Source organism: Sabethes cyaneus, chromosome 1, assembly GCF_943734655.1.
Source record: "Sabethes cyaneus chromosome 1, idSabCyanKW18_F2, whole genome shotgun sequence".
Lineage (NCBI taxonomy): Eukaryota > Metazoa > Arthropoda > Insecta > Diptera > Culicidae > Sabethes > Sabethes cyaneus.
The window spans coordinates 80160861-80186236 of NC_071353.1; the positions used below are offsets into that span (position 1 = coordinate 80160861).

The following is a 25376-nucleotide window of genomic DNA, read 5'->3' on the forward strand; positions in this document are numbered from 1 at the left end:
TTCCTATCGAATTGCCACCAATACCCGCAATTGTGTAGTTCGATCGTTTTTGTTTTAGTCCAAGCTTCGATGCTAGCTCTTCTGTGATGAAATTTTATGTGATGCAGAATCCAACACTGCTCGACATACACTCTTGCGCTTGCTAGAGCCACAAATCGATGCAACCACAGTAGCTAAAAGAGTATCTTGTTCGACATCAACGTTTGCACAAAGAACAGAACCACTGGTAGAAGCCGAAGAACTTGTATCAGCGACTACTGCATCAGAAGAAGCTTCATTCGGTATTGTGTTGGCCACCGATGCCTTGCTTTCAGATGGCTGTGCATTTTCGGAATGCAAATACGTATGATGTCGTCTGCCGCAACGCTTACAGGAGTGTTTGGATCTACACTTCCCCGTAATATGTCCTCTTTCAAGACAGTTAAAGCAAGATCCGCTCTTTCGCAATGTTGAGTACTTGCCGCTAACGGCTGCATTTTTGAAAATGTCGCATTTCCACAACTCGTGATCACCTTTACAATGTTGACATTTTTCATTAGTTGTTACAAGGCTATGCATTCTCACATCGACTTTGCTAGACGGTCGTGACTGCTTATTCAATTCCAATGAAGGCTTTGTAGTACGACTTATTTTTTCATACACTCGGCATCTTTCCTTCAAAAACTCCATAGTCGAGCGCTACTCTGGTAGCTCGTCACCTTGACTTAACTCCCACGCCTTTCGAGTTTCCAAGTCAAGTTTCTTCGCAAGAACATTTAACAGCATCATTTCCCCCAGTCCGACCACTGGTAACTCCAGATTCTTTAGAGCATCAACATGTTTAGAACACGTATCGATCAATTTCCGTAAGCCGATACCACTATCCTTCGTCATTACCGGTATGTTGAATATGGCATCAATGTGTTTATCGATGATGACTCTTTTATCTTTATATCGCTCACGTAAAGTAGCCCAGGCCGCATCATAATCACCGTTATTTATGATATCCTGGTCGATTACGCCTGCTGCAGCACCGACTAACGCATTTCTTAGGTGATACAGCTTAATAGCTGGAGACTCGGTTTGATATCGGGACATCACATTTTCGAACATATTCTTGAAGGCATACCAGTTCTCGTAGTTTCCGTCGAACGTTGGCAAGGGTGCTTTCAGAGGAGGAATCATTGTTTGGTTATTCAGCTGTTACACCGCTGGTACTAGCTCATTATTGGCAGTAGTTTCGATCAAACTGGTTATTTTTATGAAAATATCCGAATACAACGCTTCAAATTCAATGAGTTTTAATTCCTCTGCATAACGTACCTCATCACCGATATTCAAATTGAACATTTCATTCTGCAACTCGTTGTATTCACCGTATGCACTATCCGCAAGCTTCATTTGCAACTGCAGGAAATGTTTGTTCTGTATTTCTTCTTGCTTCCGAATAGCATTCTGTACACGCCGTAGTTTTCGCTCTACGGTTTCTTTTTTCATGTTCAAAACTTTAAATTTATTATCCATTTTTTTCTTTGATTCTTTATCCTTTTTACTTTTAACTGTTCACTTATTGCCAATGCGGTCGCTTCCGTCTCACCAGGAATATCAACACCACTTTTCTGTTCTTTATTCTTCTTCACATCCGGTTTGCGCGCAGTAGCCATTTTTATTTCTTTTCAAAATGGCGGCTGGAATCACAAGATTTTTCTTTCTGAATTGCCTTCTTAAATGGCCTTTTAAAAAGAATCACTTCCAAAACGAATTCACCACAAGGTGATCACATTAATATTCGGTTACCGATTAACTACATCCGGCTCGAAGGACCAAAAAGATGTAGCTTCGAATTAGTGGACTGTAAAACGTATGGAAAATTTCTCAACGAAAGAAAACGCGTCCGATCACGTTCGCTTCTAGAACACACTTATCGAATTTATTCCTCTTAGGCCCCGTACAGAGTAAACCCGACAGCGACGCGACTCGACGCGACGCGACTTCGCTCTCATGTTGCTAAATGCACAGTTCTGCTTCGGGCGAAAAAGGGCTGCGCGTATAACTACAGCAAGAAATGTCGCGTCGCGTCGCATGTCGCTTGCACTCTGGCGGTACCCTTAAGGTTAATACACGCTAAAACTAATTACTCAAAAATGGGAACAATGTTTATACACGTTAAGTAAGATAATTACATTTATGGAAATAAATATTTTGCACGATATCAAAGAAGAGATTCGTACCAATTTCAAAACCCTTATCGATTCGGTTCCTAAGACTCCTCTCACACTTTCTCCCAACCCAACATTCTTTAATTCTGCCAAAAGACGAAGAGACTGGGATGACAACACTGACGATTCGGCAAATAGACCTTCGAAACTTTCCCGCGGCACGGATACACACTCTTCCTCTACTGTTTCGGAGATGATCAATGACGCTGATGATAAATTCTGGCTTTATCTATCAGACATTTCGCCTGTTGCTCCTGATGCAAGTGTGGTAGACTTGGTTACCGAAAGGCTCGGATCCAATAACATAACGGTTGGAAAACTGATTCCTCGCGATAGAGATCCAAGATCGCTTTACTACGTCTCATTCAAGGTGGGTATGCCGAATGCCTTGAAAGATACAGCTATGAACCCTGGTACATGGCCAGTCGGGATAGTGTTTCGCGCGTTTGAGGATAAGTCAACCAACAGACGGATTTTTTGGAAACCCACTGCAGCGCCAGTAGACCTTGTGATAACAAACACGGCTTCTCAAGAGAATGCATAAGCCAAAATAAACCAGCTCCACCCGAAACCCATAACGATACATGCAATTCAACTCGGACAATTCCACTTACTATCTACTATCAGAATGTCCGAGGGCTAAGGACAAAAACGAATGATCTCTCTCTCGCGCTTACATCATCGGACTATGATGTCATAGCTTTCACGGAAACTTGGCTTCGTAATGACGTTTCATCGACTGAACTATCTTCTGACTACAACTTCTTTAGATGTGAGCGAAATAGCTTAAATAGTAACTCACAGCGTGGTGGTGGTGTACTAATTGCAACTAAGAATAACCTCGAAAGTCGACTAGTACCTCTTCCAGGCGATCAAAGATTAGAGCAGATTGCGGTTTGCATAGAGTTGCCGAGGATGGTAAATGGTTGAATAATGCGCTCCAGAACTATCACGAAGTTCCACAGCCTCTTATTTAGCAACTCCTATCTCTACCTTCTCGTGGTACCATCCGGGATACGCTCCTTAGTGGAAATCGGACAACCGGTGGAAACTAGGGTCGTATGCGGACAGAGAAGGGGGCACTCATGCGAAGGCTGAGTGTAAACTCTCCGCCTGCAAATGACGGATCTCGGTAGAAGCATGTTCGATGAACCTGAAAATACCGAGAACCTGAGCAGAGGGTCCAAAGCCCCCAAAGGAGGATGGTTTTAATAGCTATTATCCATGGCTAAAAGTAAAAACATGAATGGATAAACCCCTAATCCAAGGTGTCATGCGACCCGTGCCGAGGGATGAATGGTGGGGGGGGGTTCTATAAATACTCAGCCTCAAACGGAGCCTGTGGAGTACCAGAGCGCCCTCCACAGTAATCAGCCCTTACCGCATCATGAGGGGCTCTGATGTGGCGGACTTTTCTTTCCCCTCAACTCGTGGGATTCTTATGGAAGACAAAATCAAAAATACAACAAGTGTGGATACGGTGGAAAACCCGTTCGCTAGAGGAGGCATCCAGCGTTCTCCACCAAAGGTGGAGAAGGATGCAACTAGGAGCGCTAGTGTGGGTGGTAAAGGCAGCGGTATGCCTACCACGCCGGACACAGCGATGAACGGCCCAGCGCTTATCAGGGCGATGGAGAAAAATAGAGACGCTGTACCTAAAGTGGTAGCAGCGTCACAGCAGCTCGAGGTAATAATCGAGTTTACGTCAGGTCGCGGCAATTTCTCCAAGGACCTGAAGCAGAGCTTGCTCATGCTTCGGAGAACCTTGAATGCAGCGACCAAAACGCACAACGACCTCGTGGCGCGTGCAGGAGAGGCTAAGAAGGTGACCGTGAAGGCGTCGAAGGCAGTACAAACGGACGCTTGCCCGTTGACGGAGTGTCGTAACGCGGCCCAGGAGGCTACGGAAAGCGCTACCAGCAGCGGTAAGGCATCCGCCAAGCACCCGAGACAGTCCCCGGGGGATAGCACCCCTGGCGGACCGAAAAAACGCCTGATCGGTAAAAGCCCTCAGGCTAGCGGGTTGGCAGAGCTAACCGATAAACCAGCGGGAAGCTCCAAGACAGGTGGCCCGTGGACCGAGGTTAGGGCCAAGAGAAAAGGCGGAGGAGGCTCCAGTAAAAAAACTGCTCCACCTAAACCGGCAAGAAAGCGAGCGAAGAAGGGCGACGCTCTTATCCTGAAAACCGACGGGTCGAAATACTCGGAGGTTCTGAAGGCCATGAGAGGAGACGCCCTACTCAAGGATCTGGGCGCGGACGTACGGAGCATCCGCCGCTCACGCACGGGCGATATGATCCTCGAGTTAAAGAAGGACGCCACAAAGAAGAGTTCCGCATACAAGCCCATAGCGGAAGGAGTGCTCGGGGACGGAGTGAAGGTACGTGCTCTCACACCAGAAGTGACTCTCCAGCTTAAGAACCTGGACGAGATCACCGAAGTGCGTGAGGTCGTACAAGCTCTCAAAGAGCAAAGTGGAGTGGCGGTGGCAACCGAGGCGGTTCGCCTACGCAAGGGTCCGGCCGGGACCCAGGTAGCCACCATACGACTTCCGCTGATTGACGGAAACAAAGCCCTGAAAGCTGCTAGGCTAAAAGTGGGGTGGTCGGTATGCCCACTGAGCGTGTCCAAGCAGTCGGAAGCTTGCTTCCGGTGTTTCGAGCACGGACATAAAGCCTGGAACTGCAAGGGGCCAGATAGAAGCCAGTTGTGCAGGAGATGTGGCAGTGCTGGCCATAAAGCAAAGGACTGCGCGGAGCCTCCTAAGTGCCTGATCTGTACCGGTAAACGGGACGCAAAGCACGTAACGGGAGGTCCAAGGTGCCCGGCCGGTGTGCCGGCGACTAAGCCACGTTCATAGTGCAAGTGACACAACTCAACCTGAACCACTGCAGCACAGCTCAGCAGCTGTTACACCAAGCAGTTTCTGAGTCAGCAATGGACATTGCCATAGTCTCGGATCCATATCGCGTCCCTGCCGGAAACGGCAACTGGGTCTCGGATAGGTCTACGACGGCGGCTATATGGACAACAAGCAGGTTCCCGGTTCAGGAGGTTGTGTCAACTGCAGACGAGGGATTTGCGGTTGCCAAAGTGGGTGGAGTGCTCTACTGCAGTTGTTATGCTCCGCCGAGTTGGTCTATCGAGCAGTTTACGTGGATGGTAGACCGAGTATCAGTTGTGCTGACTGGTTTAAGGCCGGTGGTTGTGGCGGGCGACTTTAACGCTTGGGCGGTAGAGTGGGGAAGTCGTCGCACGAACCATAGGGGTCGGATTCTGCTTGAAGCTCTGGCAAAGCTCAACGTAGATCTGGCCAACGTCGGCAACACAAGTACCTTCAGTAGGAACGGTGCGGAGTCTATCATCGACGTGACTTTCGGCAGTCCTGGTCTGATAGGAGACTGGCGGGTAGATAATGGCTACACTCACAGTGACCACCAGGCGGTCCGCTATGGTGTCGGTCAGATAACGAGGCGGCAGGCGGCGTGTAGGGCCAACACTCCAACCACCCGTGGATGGAAGACATCATACTTCGATCCCGAAGTATTTGTGGAAGCGATCCGGAGAGAGTGCGGTGATCGCGGTATGCCCGATCCGAACGCTGATCATTTGGTTGAGGTACTGTCGCGAGCATGTGACGCTACCATGCCTAGGAAAGGTCGTCCTAGGTATGGCAGGTCACCGGCTTACTGGTGGACAGATGAAATTGCGGAACTCCGCGGAGCGTGCTTTCGTGCGAGGAGAATTATGCAAAGAGCTCGTTCGGATGAAAGCAGGGCTGAATGTCGAGTAGCACTTGTTGCTGCACGCGCAGCGCTTAAGAGCGGGATAAAAGCTAGTAAACGAGACTGCTTTGAAAGGTTATGTGCTAGTGCCAATGCGAACCCGTGGGGTGATGCCTACAGAGTCGTAATGGCAAAGACCAAGGGTGTGATGGCGCCCGCTGAGCAATCGCCAGAGATGCTGGAGCGGATCATCGAGGGCCACCTTCCGCGCCACGAGCCAAGGCCCTGGCCCCAGGCCGCTGAGTCGTCCCACGGCCGACGTTCCAGTATCTCAGACCATAGCGTAGGATGGTCGGCCTCCCAGCCGAACATCCAAAGTAACGTGGGCGACGGCGGTTTGGAGGTCGGGGAGGAAGTGACGGTTACGAACGAGGAACTCATTGATATCGCTAAATCCCTAAAGGTGAGCAAGGCACCGGGGTCAGACGGTATCCCGAATATGGCCATTAAAGCTGCTATTTTAGAGGCTCCCGAATTATTCGGGGCAGTAACGAATAGATGCCTGGAAGCTGGCCACTTCCCGGACAGATGGAAGCGACAGAACCTGGTCCTATTGCCGAAGCCGGGAAAACCTCCGGGTGTCCCCTCGTCATATAGGCCGATCTGTCCACTCGATACTGCCGGCAAGGTGCTGGAGAGGGTTATCCTTAACAGACTCGTACAGTACACGGAGGGTACAAACGGTCTGTCAAGGAACCAATTCGGCTTCCGAAAAGGCAAATCTACGGTGGATGCCATCTTGTCTGTCACTAAGACAGCCGAGGTGGCAATCCAGCCCAAGAGGACAGGTATTCGTTATTGCGCAGTTGTCACGCTCGACGTGAGAAATGCGTTTAATAGCGCTAGCTGGGACTCCATAGCCAGCTCGCTTCGGAACGTCCAAGTACCGGTGTCGCTGTACAGAATTCTGGAAAATTATTTCCAGAATCGTGTGCTATGCTACAACACGGAGGAGGGTCAGAAATGCGTTCCAATCACCTCAGGGGTTCCGCAAGGTTCCATACTGGGCCCGGTGTTGTGGAACGTCATGTATGACGAGGTGTTGAAGCTAAAGTTTCCGGTAGGGGTGGCGATTGTCGGCTTTGCGGACGATATCACCTTGGAAGTCTACAGTGAATCTATCAGAGAGGTTGAGTTGACGGCTGCCCACTCTATAAGCATTGTTGAAGATTGGATGCGATCCAGGAAACTGGACCTAGCGCATCATAAAACGGAGGTTATCGTGGTTAACAACCGCAAGTCGGTGCAGCAAGCAAATATCAGTGTCGGGGACTGCACTATTTCGTCAACGCGGTTCTTAAAACTCCTTGGAGTCATGGTCGACGACAAGCTCAAGTTCGGGAGCCACGTCGACTATGCCTGCAAGAAGGCTTCCACAGCTATTTCGGCATTGTCTCGTATGATGTCTAATAGCTCTGCGGTATATGGCAGCAAGCGAAGGCTTTTAGCCAACGTGGTCCAGTCCATACTCAGGTATGGCGGGCCGGTGTGGTCATCGGCGTTAGGTACCAAAAGCTATCTAGCCAAGCTGGAAAGCACCTATCGTCTCATGTGCTTAAGAGTGGCGAGTGCGTACCGCACAGTTTCACATGACGCAATCTGCGTCTTAGCGGGTATGATGCCTATTGGTATCATCATCAGCGAGGACGTAGAGTGCTTCAACCAACGTGGAACTAGAGGCATACGGAGTACCACAAGATCGGCCTCGATGATCACATGGCAGCGGGCATGGTCTGATTCCACAAAAGGCCGGTGGACATATAGACTTATCCCGGAACTATCCGGATGGGTCAACAGGCGTCATGGCGAAGTCAACTTCCACCTGACACAGATTCTGTCAGGGCATGGTTGTTTTAGACAGTATCTGCACAAATTTGGGCATGCGGAGTCCCCCGAGTGTCCCGAATGCGCGGACGTTGAGGAAACTGCAGAACATGCTATCTTCATATGCCCTCGTTTCGAGGGCGTGAGAAGCAACATGATGGTAGTTAGCGGACAGGACACTACTCCGGATAACTTAGTCCAAAGGATGTGTTCTAGCTCGGACGTCTGGGGTGCGGTCAATGCGGCTGCTACCCAGATCGTACTTGAGCTACAAAACCGCTGGAAAGCCGATCAACGGCGAATAAACAGCCTAACTACCATAGTCCAGTAGTTATCTAAGAGCGTGCGTTAAGCACAATAGCCCCTCCCTGAAGTAATACCGATAAGGTGGTTCCAGGGGGGATTGAGGCTGGAGACTCGAGTAGGGTTTTAGTGGGTCTGGATCTTCACGATCTTCACGGGATACCAAACCCCACTCCCTGAATTGTCTTCTCAGGTGTCTGATAGCAGATTTCCCTACTCGTTAAAAAAAAAAAAATAGAGTTGCCGAAACAGTGTGTGTACATATGCTGCGTGTATATCAAGCCGGGCTCTGACCCTTCTATCTACAAAGAACATTGTCACTGCGTTCAAAAGCTTAATGATTCCGTTAGAGGCACAGATTTAGTAGTATTGCTGGGCGATTATAATTTACCTAACCTTATTTGGAACTACGACTCTGATTTAAATAGCTACCTACCACACAATGTGTCTTCTGAGCAGGAAACAATTTTGACCTACACACTCTTGAGCAATGGACTCATGCAAGTTTTCAACTTTCCTAACCAGCACGGCAGACTACTCGATTTAGAATTCGTAAACAATGTGTATTGCTCTGAAATTATTTCACCTTCTTCACCGCTCTTAAGAATTGACGCACATCATAAACCGTTTATTTTAATATTTGACGTTTGGAATTCCAATAGAAAAGAACTTGCTGATGTTTGGTGCTACGATTTTTCTCACTGTGACTACAATGCTATCAACGACGCCTTTTTGCGTATCAGCTGGAGCATCCTACTCGCGCAGTGTGATACTGATGATGCAGTTCTACGTTTCTATGACGCAATTTCGCAGGTGATCGTCGAGCACGTTCCAATGAAAAGAAAACGTAAAACGCCACACAATCGTCAGCCGTCAGCCGTTAATATTGTTTTTTATAGGGTTTTTCAGCGAATAACGCAGAAGACAACCCATTTGCGGATTTCTTTCAAACTGTGTAATGTAACGATCCTCCGACAAACCAACGTGAAGCAATCCAAAATATAGAAATGTTTGACTAGTACTTTCCTCCAATGAGGCTACCGATAAGCGATGTTTCATCGGCCCTCTCTGCAGTAAACACCACCAAAGGACCAGGGTCCTGATGGACTACCACCGCTATTTTTAAAACAATGTGCTGCAACACTTGCTCTTCCTCTTAAAATTATTCTAAACAGCTTTCTCACCACTGGTGTCTTCCCCTGTATTTGGAAGCATGCCTCAATTACTCCTATTTACAAATCTGGGAACTCGAATAACGTCGAAAACTATAGAGGAATCTCAGTTCTAAATATCATAGCAAAAGTCTTTGAGAAAATAGTTTATCACTCGCTTTATGCAGCGGTTCGCCACGTAATCACCGATTATCAACATGGGTTTGTTGAAAATCGCTCCACAACGCAACGCGACATAAACAACTTGCTGCATTGGTGCCTTGTAAACGGTATGGAAGTGAACTCGTATCAGTTCACATACAAGATGCATGATAACGATATAAAACGCTGCAGCTCTATCAAGGATCTTGGTGTTACGATCGACAGCAAGATAAGGTTCGACGAGCACATTAGTACAATTACATCCAAAGCTTTCGCCATTCTTGGTTTTATACGTAGGAATACCACTGATTTTGATGATATTTATGCCTTGAAAACGCTCTATTGCGCTCTTGCTCGCAGTATTCTGGAGTATGCAGCACCGGTTTGTTCTCCATACTCTATTACGCATGTTACTAAAATTGAAAACGTTCAACGTGCATTCATCCGGTTTGCACTGCGCCGCTTGCCATGGCAGAACCCGATACGGCTGCCGTCTTATGAAAATCGCTGTCAGTTAATAAGACTCAGTACGCTAGCTGAAAGAAGAGTGGTATCGCGCAGACTGTTTATATTCGACCTACTAAAAGGGACAGTGGATTGCAGTTACCTCCTGGAGCAGCTAAACATTCATACACCTCGTCGGAATTTGCGAAATTATACGTTGCTTTGGACTCCAACGCACCGAACATTGTATGGTCAGAATAACCCGTTGCACGCTTGTTGTAGGCTTTTTAACGAAGTACCTCATGTATTTGACTTCAATATCAGTAAAAGTAGGTTTAGAAAGGCAATTGTTAATTTAAGTTGGTAGTACATAGTAATACTAGTCTGTACAGAATTGAAGACTGTGAACAACAAATAAGGATAATACCTTAGGTGATCGGATTTGTGGGGACCTTTCAAATGAGACTAATAGCACATAAATCGGCTTGGCCATCTCTGAGAAACAGGCGATAATTATTACCTTCTTAAAACACGTTTTTAAGCATAACTAACTACTTGTTTGTTTTCAACAAAACTTCTTGAAAATTTTTATGATAACAAGAGCTTTCATTTGGTAATAAGATCATTGAAATCGGTTGTGTAATTCCGGAGAAAATCGTGTCACGTAGTTTTCACATTTTTTTTTATAACTTTTAAACGAAATATCGGACCACGAAACAATTCAATAGTGATATACTAGGCAATAATACCTTTCAAATGAGACTAATAGCGCATAAATCGGTTCAGCCATATCCGAGGATCAGGCGATAGAAAATGAGCTGCACACATACACACACACATACACATACACACACACACATACACACACACCACACACACACACACCACACACACACACCACACACACACACCACACACACACACCACACACACACACGCCACACACACACACCACACACACACACGCCACACACACACACCACACACACACACCACACACACACACCACACACACACACCACACACACACACCACACACACACACCACACACACACACCACACACACACACCACACACACACAGCACACACACACACCACACACACACACACCACACACACACACCACACACACACACCACACACACACCACACACACACACCACACACACACCACACACACACCACACACACACACACACACACACACACACACACACACACCACACACACACACACACACACACACACACACACACACACACACCACACACACACACACACACACACACACACACACACACACACACACACACACACACACACACACACACACACACACACACACACACACACACACACACACACACACACACACACACATAAACACAGGCATTGCTCAGTTCGTCGAGCTCTATCGATTGGTATATGTGACTCGGCCCTCGGATCAACTTCGTGCTTTTCGACCAAATTCGGCTGCTGGTCCAGCAAAAAATAACTCTCACCGGTTTTGTTTACATTTGCGACATTCGCCCTTTTGTTAATTTATCCGCTTTTCGCTCTAATAAAAATACATAATACACTGAGAAAACTTTTCGTATAGTCTCTTCGTAATATTTCTATTTACCATTAGTTATGTGCAGAATATTTGAGTGTACTTTGTGCCCACTTTTCGGCTTAAAATTTAAGTATTTAATACTCTTATGTGCACATGAGAATCATACTTGTTGGGCAAGCTGATTTGGCGGTTTTGAAAGAAATCTCCATAAATCCTTAATACATTTTTTTATTTTAACGTGAACCGATACTTTCTTAGTATAGTCTATTCTATCTATTTAAATTCATAATTTGAATTATTACGTTAATTTGAAACATTTATTTCGTGCTAAAGTTACATCATGTAAACTGAGAAAAAAATTGAGCGCTAGAGTGTATATTATTATGCGAGATCAATATCTCATTGTCGAATCAATACTTACACAATTCTTCGCGATCTAGATTTCTTGTACCCCCGCCAAAGAGTCCTTTGAAAAAACTTTCTTTGGGAGCTTCTGGCATTTCGTGCTCCACGAATAGTTCTCCCAGCATCTCATTATATTGATTGCTATAAATACACACAAGAAAATATGTATTATTTATTATCATGGTATTTCTGAAAGACATAATCATAACACCATCTACTATTTGATTCGCTATAGAGCAATTTCAGCTCAAAACGCTGAAAAAAGGCTATTTTTGACTCGACTATTTTTGATTGGAATGAAATTTTTGTAATGTGTTGGGTACCACGCAAGAACTCATTTTCCACTAATTTGGATTTTTTGACATAAGACTACGTCTTGACTACTGTCTACGTCTTTGTCTTTGGACTACTGGGACTGGGTAGCACTTTGTAAAAACCAAAATAGAAGTGTAACGTTTGAATGAAAGATTTCACTACTGATAACTACTAAACTACTGAACAATTGATATGTCGTGAGTTAGAGATAAATTTTAAGGAGGGCGTAAGAAGGGGGGCTCCCATAAAAAAAATGTCCACATTTTCTCATAACTCTAGAACTAATCAAGCAAATGGAACAAAATTTGGCAGGTGGGGGTTTTAGAAGGCAGGAAGTTTTTTCATGATGTACTGAGACCCATCCGTCTTTTAACGGGGGGAATCCCATACAAATGAAACACAAATTTCCGCATAACTCGAGAATTAATTAAGCAAATGAAACCAAATTTGGCATGTGAAGTTTTTTGGATGCATGAACTTATTTTATGATGGTTTGAGACCCCTCACCCTAGTAGTTGGAAGATAAGGACTCTCATACCAGTAAAACAATTTTTTTTTGCGTATGTGCCATATTTCCTGCTATGTAACAAGCGGTAAGCTGTGAAAGTAAACTAGAAAAGCCTTCTCGGAGCAAAAGACAGTGAATCGACGCTGCTAACTTACGTATCTGTTGCCATTCATATCAAAAGAGAAGGACATCCGAATGGCACGTCATATTTGCAATCAACGTGCTTTGGCTTTAATGTTATTTGTAACCAATGGCCCTCTAAAGGTCACAATCGAGTTAAACTAAGACTGAAAACATTGTCAAACATTGAAACATTGCAACATGTCAAGCTGCGCATAATCAAATTTAATACAATAATCTGTGGGCTGGTTATTCATTACTATTTAAACCTTTATGATGCACACAACCACAAGTGATTTAAAAAAAAATCTTTATGTCTCAATGGTTGCAGGCGTTGTACTTATGAACTCCCATCCACGTATTTTCAAAGCCAGCATGGCATTCATATAAAATATAGAATTGAATATGAATATTTCGCTCTTCTCTTTTAACCGTTATGTGTTCGACAAAAAACACCGTCAAGTGCTCGACAAGGGTACCCGGGTACCCACAAATTGAAACAGCTGTAACTTTGGCAATATTTGACTGAGTTGGACCATCTTACCACCTAAAGATTCAGGAACTTATCCAATTCCAGTGGGGTTACAACAGAACCGAAAGTGGTTCATCTGGTTCCCGGAAATCCGGTATTCCGAGCATATGTTCCAGAATTAAAGCACTTTTCAAGATTTTGGATGTAATCATAGTAATATGGGTATCTAAAATTCCTCAAATTACTCCAAAAGGTCATATTTCATTGTTTTAAAACAGTATAATGATTTATCCTCGGAATGGCCATTCTGGAACCAATTCCCGTGGGACCTCCTGTGGCCACAGAACTGTTTGGATTGCAACACTGGCAATATGGGTATTTAAATTCATGAAATTACTTCGGAAGGTCGTTTTTCATTATTTTAACTCTATCTGATGATTTTGCCCCGGCATGGCCATTCCGGAACATATTCCTGTGGGGCTTCACAGTAGTTCAAAACCAAATAAACGTGAGCATTAGAGTTTAGCTTAGCTTAGCTTAGACTGATTACACATGTCAATGGTTGCACTCAGTGGTTGATCCGAATCAGTGAAATTGCACAATGAATCAACTGAATGGGGTTGGGATTGACCGATCATTCTCAGTGTGCAAAATTCAGTGACTCAATTATAATGGATCAATAACTGCGCCGGTCACGTCCTTGCAATCAGGTGGGAATGGGGAAGGAATGTTAGTGTAATCTTTGTTGTTTTGGGGACCGTGTTAACCTCTGCATCCCCGCAAAGACTACAGGAAGGAGTTTTGTTAGTACGGAAGGTTTCGATGGATCAGGATTCACCTTGATAAGTGATGTGATCGTTGTATTTTTTAGTTTTATGTAGTTAGTAGTTATTTTGATTTTTGTTTGTTTATTCTTCATTTAACCAACAGCCGAAAAATGCTCATTTTAAATCAGTATTATACCAATGGGAATATTTAGAATTTATATTTAAAAGCCTATTTGAATCAACAGTCACAGGATTGTTGAAACTCAACACAGTTATAATTTAATAATGTTGATAGCAAATTAAACTCCAGACGGCCGGCCTTAGAGAGTTATGCTATATCGTGCCTAATCGCGATTCATCTTCGAAGATGATGTATTGTTTCAGGGCAACGCGGGAAGCCAATTTCATCTGCTAACCTAAAATAATCGATGTTATGAAAACGCATAATGAGCATGAGTGCATAGTAGCCGCTACTACGTGATTGATCTATTGCTCTAAGTCTCATCGCTTCTAAATTTCGATTGCTCACTCGACTGACGAAAAGCACTTCGCGTTGTACCTCATATAGATATGTCACACGATCTTATAACATCCATGCGCGCAATGTTTCTGTAAAATCTGTTATTAAGAAACAAAATAGATTTCTTGATCATTTTCATGAAACGGAGAATGTAGACTATGCATCAATGAAATCTAAAAATATCGACATGAAAAATAATGATTCGCGTGAAATTTTATTTAAGTTCTAAACATGAAAGAAATAATTTTTGTGAATCCAGCTTAAAGTTTATGCAATATAGAGTACGGGAGGGTATATTCAGCCCATCAAGCGATGGCATCCACTTCTTCGGGCCATGGCCCAGTTCTAGTGGAAGAACAGGTGGCTCTGACGTTCCTTGAATAAAAAAAATAGTAGACTACTTACAGTCTTGAGAAAATAGTTCTAACATATTACAATTGTATGTCGGCAAAGTATATCCATTGGCGAAAGAAAAGGCAAACAGGCTGAATTTAGGATTGGGCGATACCGTATCGATACCCGCGATATCGATACTCGAAGGCCGATATTTCGATATATTTCATCGATACTTACGACGTCGATATTATGATAAATCGATAATTTCATCCCGATACTGTTTTGATAAAGCGGGATATGCAGCTGAAAAAATATAGACTAAAACTAGGCCAGCAAAGGCTCAAAAAAACAATTTTTTAGGGTTTTTTCTCGTGCTGTTTTCTTTTCAGGTAACTACTAAGCTTAATTCTCAAATTTACTTTATTGGAAACTAGCTGACCCGACAAACTTCGTATTGCCACAAATTAACCTGTGCTGTACATAAATCATGAATCTCGGATGATCTTTGTCACAATCTCGAGTTTTGCAAGCCCCCCAGTGGAAGGCGCTTCCGACGGCGGGTCACCGGCAACACTCGCGACCGTCTTGTCCTGAATGATCTAGTGTTACTATAGATAGTTTTTGTGGTCTTGTATTGACTAATGTTTTATGGAAGAGTCTCGAATTTCTCGAGTTCGATTAGTTTTTGAGTTTCGCAAAAATTTCTGTTTTATTTGTATGAGAGTCCATATCCCCCTACCACAGGGGTGAGGTCTCTAACTATCGTAAAATAAATTTAAGACTCCAAAATCTCCCACATGCCAAATTTGGTTCCATTTGATTGATTAGTTCCCGAGATAAGAGGAAATTTGCATTTCATTTGTATGGAAGCCCACCCTCTTAAAGAGGAGATGGGCCATAACTCGCTTTCTAAAGAAGAGAGGGGTCTCAATTCACCATAGAAAAAAATCTTGCGTCCAAAACCACTTAAATGTCAAATTTGGTTCCATTTGCTTGATTAGCTCTCGAGTTATGAGGAAATTTGTTTTTCATTTGTATAGGAGCCCCCCCCCCTCTTAAAGTGGGGAAATCCATAGAAAATATACCATAGAAAATATTCTTGCCTACAAAAACACCCACATGATAAATTTGGTTCCATTTGCTTGATTAGATCTAGAGTTATGAGGAAATTTGTATTTCGTTTGTATAGGAGCCCCCCCTCTTAAAGTGGGGAGGGGTCCTTATTCACCATAGAAAATATTCTTGCCCTCAAAAACTTTCACATGCCAAACTTTGTTCCATTTGCTTGATTAGTTCTTCAGTTATGAGGAAATTTGTATTTCATTTGTATAGGATCCCCCCCTCCTAAAACGGGGAGGGGTCCCAATTCATCATAGAAAAAATTTTTGTCTCCAAAAACACCCACATGCCAAATTTGGTTCCATTTGCTTAATTACTTCTCGAGTTATGAAGAAAATTGTGTTTCTTTGGTACAGGAGCCCCCCCTCTTAAAGTGAGGAGGGGTCCTAATATACTATAGAAAATATTCTTGCCCTAGAAAACTTTCACCTGCCAAATCTGGTTTCATTTTTTAGTTCTCGAGTTATGAGGAAATTTGTATGGAAGCCCCCCCTTTTAAAGAGGAGAGGAATTATAATTCCCCTTATAAAGAGGGCAGGGGTCTCAATTTACCATAGAATAAATTCTTGTCACCGAAAACACCCTCATGCCAAATTTTGTTCTATTTGCTTGATTAGTTGTCGAGTTATACAGAAATTTGTGTTTCATTTGTATGGGAGCCCCCCCTCTTAGTGGGGGGAGGGGTTTCTAACCATCACTAAAACCTTTCCTGGCCCCAAAAAACCTCTAGATGCATACTTTCATGCCGATTGGTTCAGTAGTTTTCGATTCTATAAGGAACATACAGACAGACAGACAGAAATCCTTCTTTATAGGTATAGATGACCTCGGCACAGCCGTTTTTATGTTAGACGACTTGAAACGAGCCGAACTATGCCGATTTCGGTACAAGTGCCGAACTGCAAGATTTGTTAAATTCGTTATAATCTTATCGATCTGGCAACCGTGCGAGATGATTTTGACACCTGGCGGTGCTCCCATTTCATATGTAAAATTGAACCGGAGATGTGCCGCTTGATATCTTTGAAGTGCCATGGCACAATGTGCTGAATGTCCGACGCCTTGGAATTGACTCTTAGGTAAAACCTTGAACAATGTCACTTACATGTTTAACGCTTATTGAACAGTAAGTGCGTACGATATGCGATTTTCAGCAATTCAAAACTGACCAGAGAGCACATAGAGTAGTATTGGGCGTTGAAGGCATTAACAAAGACTTTCCAGCTTTTTACGCGCCATAATAGCGGTGAAAGTGGCAGAGGTGGGACAGAGATCGAGCAGAGCTAGAACCGGAAAGGAGCAACTCCCGGTGGAACTCTGCAGGAATGGCCAAGAACCGCCAGCAACGACACATCACTGGATGGTTTCAGGAGTTTGGGAGAGAGCTGCCGGATGAGTGGATTGAGGGTGTGGTTTGTCCCATCTACAGAAAGGGCGATCGGATAGATTGCTGTAATCCCGCAGCATAACGCTGGTCAAAACCACCAACAGATTTTGTTACGTCGTCTATCCCCGGTGGCTGGAGAGTTCGTAGGGTAGTACCAGGTGGGCTTTTGAAGGCCCGTGCTACTACGGATCAAATTTTTACTCTTTGGCATGTCATCTAGATGTGTCGGGAGTACAACCTATCATATTTTTGTGGATTCCGGGGCAGCGTACGATTCAGTCGAGCGTGAACAGCTGTGGTGCGGTTTTTCATACGAAGCGACGTGTCCGAAATAGAGATGTACTAGAGCGTGTGATGTGTTGCGTGCGTGTTTTGGGGGCACTCTCTTTGCTCAACATGTTTTTTATTGATTAATTTTTATGAATCCCTTTTTTGAGTAGCATTTCCTAATCCCAGAATGCCGCCTTAAATAGTATCGATAAATCTAATATCGATGCTTCACGAGCGATATATCGACGGTATCGATAAAGCGGCGGATTTGATATTGATATTCAATTATCGATACTTTCGGGAATTTTGCCCAATCCTAGCGCTGAATTCCGAAACCCGCTGAAAATACCTGCTGAAAATACCCTGAGATTTTTTTTAGTTACGTCGCCAAAAAATATGTTGGTATTAATTGGTACAGTAATTGAGTTAAACACGCAAACATTTTTTAAGTTAGGTAGGTCATAAATTATCCTCAAAATTTCGTTCAAACAACGTTTCGTTTTTGTATCACAGTGTCGTTCCAAAGTTATATTAACTAAGGAAAAAATGGTTGCCGCCGTAAACGTTCAAGATACTTTTTGATTTGTATTCAAAATAAAAGTTGGAAGAAAAATGTTCCACATAAACATTCCCACCTATAGACTACTGAAACTTCACTAGAACTAATCCAAAATCATCCCAAAAAAAAACAGAAACTAGCTCCAAGCAGAACATTTGCACCCACATTGCTTATTCCCTGCCAATTCATGTTTATAAATAATACAACTTTAAATTATTCGTACCGATTTGTGATATTTTTTGAATCGAACAATTCCAACCGATCTATAGGCGAAGATACTATGTCCCTAGACAGAAAACATTTCGTCCGTGATATCGTCGCCATTCTACTCATTTAGCCATTAAGTTCCTGCCCAAGTTCCAATCGAACGGCTGGCAAAACGGGCAAACGTTTTTCCCTTCACACAGGTTGAACCCAGTTAACCCCCTGCCTACATGACGGGCTATGTCTAGGGCCTTTCCACTGCTTGAACACTATTAGCCATTAGCAATACACCGACAACCCGAAAATATACTTCATTCAGCTGTCCGGCTGGAACCAAAGCAGTAGCAGGTCCAAAAAACCTAAGAAAAGTGCTAGTACACACTCCAGCTCACATACATTAATGTTACGACGTTGATGCTCAAATAGTGTTGCCTGAGAAAACAAAACATAAAAGCACCATGCCGTTTACCAACAAACAATACTCATGCCAATACCCAATACTCGTGTTGGGTAAAAGGTTGCTCTCCAAAGGGAAGAAATTTGTAAGAGCCCGCGCTCATCCTGGGAAAGTCAACGCACAATTTATGACGTAGACAAAAACTAATTCAAAATATGTACATAAAAAATTGCAATTATCGATACCCGAACAACCCGCACATCTGCCCTCCCTGGTGCTGAGCAAAAGCGGCAAAAGCATCAGAACAGCCGCGCAAAGAAGACGAGAGCGAAAAGTGTCAACTGGTTGCGAGGGGTGCATATGTCCGCAATTACTTCGTCCGAAACGATCGATGAGACGAAAAGTAACTTTCATTAGTTACTGCCAAAACAAATCAAAAGTGCTGCGCAGTATAATTTAAATCTTGATTTAAAAGGCTTTCTGCCAAAAATAAAAGTAAAAGTAGTACATCACTTTTAGGCAATATTGTTGACATTAACATATGTCTAAGAGCAAATTATTTCTAAACAATTTCATCAATTTAATGAAGAAACAAAGAAAGAAACATATTTCTATTTATCCAAATAACACTGCATGTAATATAATATTGTTTAAGGTTTTAGAATAATTAATAGAGGTAAATACGGATTCATCGTATAAAATAAAATTACAATGTGTGTAATATTATTGACTGCCCCCTGTCGCAAATAAAAAAGGTTAACGTATACTTAGCTTATGCCTGAAATTTTTTCGTAATATATTCGATCAGGACAGCTTCTAAAATGATATCCTCCACCATCCTGGACCAAATTGCAAGAAAACTCAAACACTACACACTATTTGCACAATCAGTAACACCAATAAACCATCAATTTTTCACTTTTTAAGCGGATAAGCAAAACGGGTTGTCCATCGTACAAGGGGGTCCTTGATGTCTAAACGTGCGCATTAGAGTTTTGAGTAGGAAAACTAGATTTTAGGTTTATGAAGGCTTTGGAAGAGTTTTTTAAAATTAAAAGTTCTATCGTTTGGTGAAATTAAAATTTTGATTAATCTTCCTAAAAGTGAAAAATTTATTTTTCTTCAGTTTCAATATAACACATTGACGTGTTCTGTAAAGTTTTAAAGCATGTTATTACAAGAAATTTTGCAGAAGACAGTTACCTTCTATCTTTTTAGCGAAGATAGAAAAATCCCATTTCTTATTTGTGAATCATTGAAATCAGTTTTTCTATAATAGCTCTTTTTGTAGTAGGTGTATCGCTTTTTCATGTTCTATAAAGTTGTACAAATAGTAAAAATACACAACTTTGCCGAATGTAGCATACCTCGTCTTTGCTTGTTTATGAACTGTAGAACTTTTAATATAAAAAATACCCAAATTTCAACCCCGGATTTCTCATCTATGCGCAAATGGATACAAATGAAAGTTTCTGGATTTTGTAATACTTTTTATCTAGTTTTTGATTAAATTAATATAATTTGTAGCCGTCTGCGCATAGTTGAGTAATTTGAGGGTAAGATCAGGGCATTTTTTATATTAAAAGTTCTACAGTTCCTAAAGAAGCAGAGATAGAGATATACTACAACCGGCAAAGTTGTGTATTTTTACTATTTGTACAACTTTATAAAACATGAAAAGTCATTCAACTACTATAAAAAGAGCTGAAATAGAACAACTGATTTTATCGATTCAAATGTAAGAAACAGCATTTTTCTATCTTCTTTAAAGAGATACAAGATTACTGTCTTCAGCAAAATTTCTTGTAATAATTTGCTCTAAAACTTTGCAGAACACATTAATGTGTTATATTGAAACTGAAGAAAAATAAATTTTTTATTTCACTTCTAGGGAGATTAATCAAAATTTTAATTTCACCAAACGATAGAACTTATAATTTCAAGAAACACTTCCAAAGCTTCCATAAACCTAAAATCAAGTTTTCCCGCTCAAAACTCCAATGCGCACGTTTATTAAGTTTGGACCACTGTGAAGCCTCATGGGAATATGTTCCGGAATTGCCACTTCGGGACAAAATCATCAAATAGAGCCACAACAATGAAAAACGTACTTCCGGAGTAATTTCATGAATTTAGATACCTATATTTGTCGGAAGATTTGACCACTGGGACCATTATTTTGATCTATTGTGGTATACCCATATTGCCAGCGATGCAATCCAGACAGTTCTGTGGCCTCAGGAGGTCCCATGGGAACTTATTCCAGAATGGCCATTCTGAGGATAAATCATTATACTGTTTTAAAACAATGAAAAATGACCTTTCGGAGTAATTTGAGGAATTTTGGATACCCATATTACTATGGTTACATCCAAAATCATAAAAAGTGCTTTAATTTCGGAACACATCCTCGGAATACTGGATTTCTTGGAACCAGAAGAACCACTTCCGGTTCTGTTGTAACCCCACTGGAAGTGGATTAGTTCCTGAATCTTTAGGTGGTAAGATAATCCAAATCGGTCAAATATTGCCAAAGTTACAAGCATTTAAATTTGCGGGCACCCGGGTACCCTTGTCGAGCACTTAAAGGGTAAAAAATTTCCAAGCCCCGCCATTCCTCCCCCTTAAGTGCTACATGAAAACTTATTTTATCAAAAGTTGTAATTTAGTTAGTTCTAAGATGTCACAGAGTTTCAGTATCCTGGGTCGAAGAAAGCTTTAGAATTTCTTACTTTGAAATCTGAAAAGGTATCCGGGTACCCTGTCGAACACATAACGGTTAAACAATCACATAAACAATGGCACTCACAGATTCTTATAAACATACATATGCCAGAAATGCAGTTTATATTAGTCTTTGATCAAATGATCTGACATAGTCCTACGCCACCCTTTTGTACAACCCTTAGGGCTGTACCTTGTAGTTTTTCGTCAAGAGTAACTTTTCAAAAGGGCGTATTTAGAAATGAGATCACTTTTTTTCAAAACATCATATGTTGAAAACTAGTTATTTGATCAAAATGGCGTCAAAGGAAAACTTGTAGAAAATTAAGTGTAGTTTTAGAAAAAAAATATATATAAGCTAACAACGGAGCCGCCGACATATCACAAACGGGAATTATCCCAGGAACATCATCTTACAATCACACAATATCGAACATGCCGCAAACAACAGCAGGGTTTCATATAGGACCAGCCAGCCAGCAAAAGCAAACTAGAGGACCCGGCAAACTTCGGACTGCCACAATTTATACTGAATACTTCAGATTGTAAAATTCTGACGAATTGCGAGAGCTGATGGTTTTTGGAAAAAGAAGTGTACTAATGGTATAAAAATAATTTTGAAATTTTGTGAGGATTCCACCGTTTGATGTAGTCGATTGAACACCGGATTTTCAGAGAACTTACGCCATTAGCAAGAAATGAAAATTTAACAAAACCTCAAAATTTATTACACGTTGGAAACATGTCGGTTTGAAAGTTGGTTTGTCAATTCTCCATACCCAACGGTTGTATTGGTAGAAGTTGCATCGAGCCTTGTCTTATATACCCTACTGATTGGTAACTTAGTTTTTGTATAGGTGAATTCGATGGCGATGGTTTAAACAGCACCTAAGTGCTTCTGCTGCAGTTGATTGTATGATTATAGGCAATAACGTAAAACCTTCCTGAGAACATAATCATTACACCTCCAACTATATTTTAATTGATGCTGAAATATATCATTGTTCTATTTAATGCTCTTTAATTTTTTTTTGCTTTAGTACCTACAATCGTCCTATTATCATCTTGCTATTCTATATGCTGGTTCTTAAGTAAGCCAACAATTTTTTGACACTCAAGCATATTTCCTTGATTACATTCAATGGTTCATTTGGGATTCCTTGATAATTTAAAATTCAGTTCAATATTCTGCTATGATTTCGATGTCGATAGGCAAGCGATTTTTGTTTTTATTTGATTCATAAATTGATTGATATGCATTAGCCGAAATAATAGCATTGCCAAGCTTGATAGCTGTAACTTGCAAACTGCTTTAGTAATAAATTTGGGGCGAACCAACCACCGGTCCCGATTAAAAAAAGTTGATGAATAAATATATAATAATAAATTAGTGATCCAGATAACTTCACTATTCCACAAAATGAAAAGAATTGTTAATGTCATTTCTAACCGCCTTGTCAAATATGTGAAAAGGTTAATCAAAGTACACATTTGCCTTAATTTCATTTATGTTCTCTTTGTTCCTTTGGTCTTTCACGCACTAAAATAATTTAACGCAGAAGCATAATTATGTGAGCTTTTTTACACTTTTAACCCTCTAACGGGTAAGACCGTCTGTAGACGGCCTTCGCTTTTAGAGCTCCAGAGCCACATACGAAATTTGTCTTGAATTGGCAAAATGAGAAATATGTTCAGAACAGATTTCCTGACATGTTGATACTAATATCGCAACATTCTGATCAGGCTTGTTATTTCCTCACTCATTGCAAAAAGTGCAACTTTTTTTGTTCAACACAATGAGCAGAACTGCTTTCAGAAATGAGAAATAAATCCACACAATGAGAAACAGACTAAACATAATGAGAAAAGCTGACGCGCAGAAAAACTTTTAATGCGCTCTTTAAATGAGCAACTTTCGGTTTTGCTCCCGGTCTTCTCGGTAGCTACAGCAGTAAACGTGAAAACACAACAACCGGTGCGCGTACAGCAACTATAGACTCAGAGGCGTCAAGACAATCAAAAGTCGTTAAATTTTGAATCTTAGCGGAGAATTACCTTTGTTTATAATGGGACTTTCCTGTTGGTGCGCGTCAACAAGTAAATGCATGGGAATTCAAATGTTGTCATATCTAAATAACATTTTTCGCATTGTTGCCGTTGTGACATGCCTAACCATATGATGCAGTTGCGTTCACGGGCAGCCAAACTCAACTGAATATACTAAATGTAAGAATCATGCATTAATGGATTAATATTTTTCTGATGGCAATAACCGCTACTGACAATCGTCGTTTTTTCTCAACGCACTACACATGTTAAAACTACCCGTAGTTGTCATACGTCAGTGCATCGCATCAACGTATTCAAAGTGTATTAACATTCTCCTCAATGAGTAGCGCAGTGTGCGGTTGCTCATACAGCTGCGTTAAGCAAGAAAGAGCAAAGTTAAAATGAAACGGAGCAGAATAAATCGCGTTGAAGACTGAGCACAGTTTGAATTTTTCTCTTCTCTTTTTTTCTTCTGAGGAGGAACCATCCCTGATTCTGACTATGCGTTCAGAAGTTATCATCTTTCAAAAACAAGAATTCCGAAGAACTCCGAAAAAAAATTATGGTGTGAATATTCCCTTTTTTACGTTTGAAGAAAAAGGACATCTAGAACAAAATGTTCGATCTCAAATTTTTGCTATGGGTAATTTACATGCTTTTTTTCAATTTTGTGATATATTTGAACCGAAAAAATATTTGGGTACAGCGTTAGGCAAGAAAAACTAAAAAGAGAAATTGGACTATTTCATACCTAGCGGACTTCCAGATAAATATTTTCCCATGAAAATCAACACTCGAGCTTCTTTTGAGTGTACTTTCATGATAAAGTAATTATTTGCTCGATCGCATCGTTTTTACGATGTTGCCCGTTAGAGGGTTAAGGGATGTAAAATTTTATAGGCAAAAAGCAAAGCCTAGGTGCTACATTCCGTTATCGAAACTTGACCTTGTGATTTTATACGACAGACTTCGCAGCCAGCTGTTAGAATACAGGACAATTGCAGAGCCAGTTGCTACGATCCTATTGATTCCAACAGCTTCTCCTAGATGAGATTCGAACATACGATGACTGGTTTATTAGGCCAGCGTCATACCTTGAGGCCAACTGGGATACATACAAAGTATCTGATAACCGTGTAATCGACCTTTACGGATTTAAACCAAATTTTGTCAGATTGTTCATTTTAGATCAGAAAGCAAAAATCTTAAATTTGCCGATTGTGCCGATTGTGCCGATTGATACCCCCCATGATTAGTGGTAATACCTTCTTTTTAAAAGAAAAGACCCGTTTTGTCAAACCTTCTTATTTTTTACTTACAGATAAACATAGAAATCTCGACCAACATGTCAAAAGGTCCAAGGCGCAAATGAGAGATTCTCTTTGCGCTTCCTCTCTTATCTTACGGCGGCATAAATGCATTTCAACCCAATTTTTCTAAAGGATTAGCTTTCCAATAACACCAGCAACCGTTTCATGCAAAATAGACGCATTCAAGTACATTTATGCCGCCGTAATAAGCGTAAGAGAGGAGATGCAAAGAGAATCTTTCATCTGCACATTGGACCTTTTGAAATGTTGCTCGTCAAATATTAGGTTTAGAAAGAAACTATTTCCACATTCAACTTCCAATTCCAATCGAAAATAGTCGAGTAAAAAATGGCTTTTTTAGCGTTTTGAGCTGGAAATGATCATATAGAAATCGACACGTCTTCGGAACTTAATTCAACTGTTTGTTAACGTTGTGCTAGTTATTATCCATATGACACATTCCGCCGTGACGTTACAGCGTTTTGACTTT

General features: G+C 41.8%; 1 protein-coding gene across 4 annotated transcripts in view; it reads right to left on the bottom strand.

Annotated features, from left to right (window-relative positions):
- LOC128732919 (syntaxin-binding protein 5) overlaps positions 1–25376 on the bottom strand; it is a 1693445-nt gene that overhangs the window by 92756 nt on the left and 1575313 nt on the right. For all 4 annotated transcript variants that reach the window (XM_053826374.1, XM_053826375.1, XM_053826373.1 and 1 more), the window contains one exon: positions 11846–11970. In XM_053826374.1, the coding sequence (XP_053682349.1) occupies positions 11846–11970 (125 nt within the window). The remainder of the gene's footprint in view (positions 1–11845; positions 11971–25376) is intronic.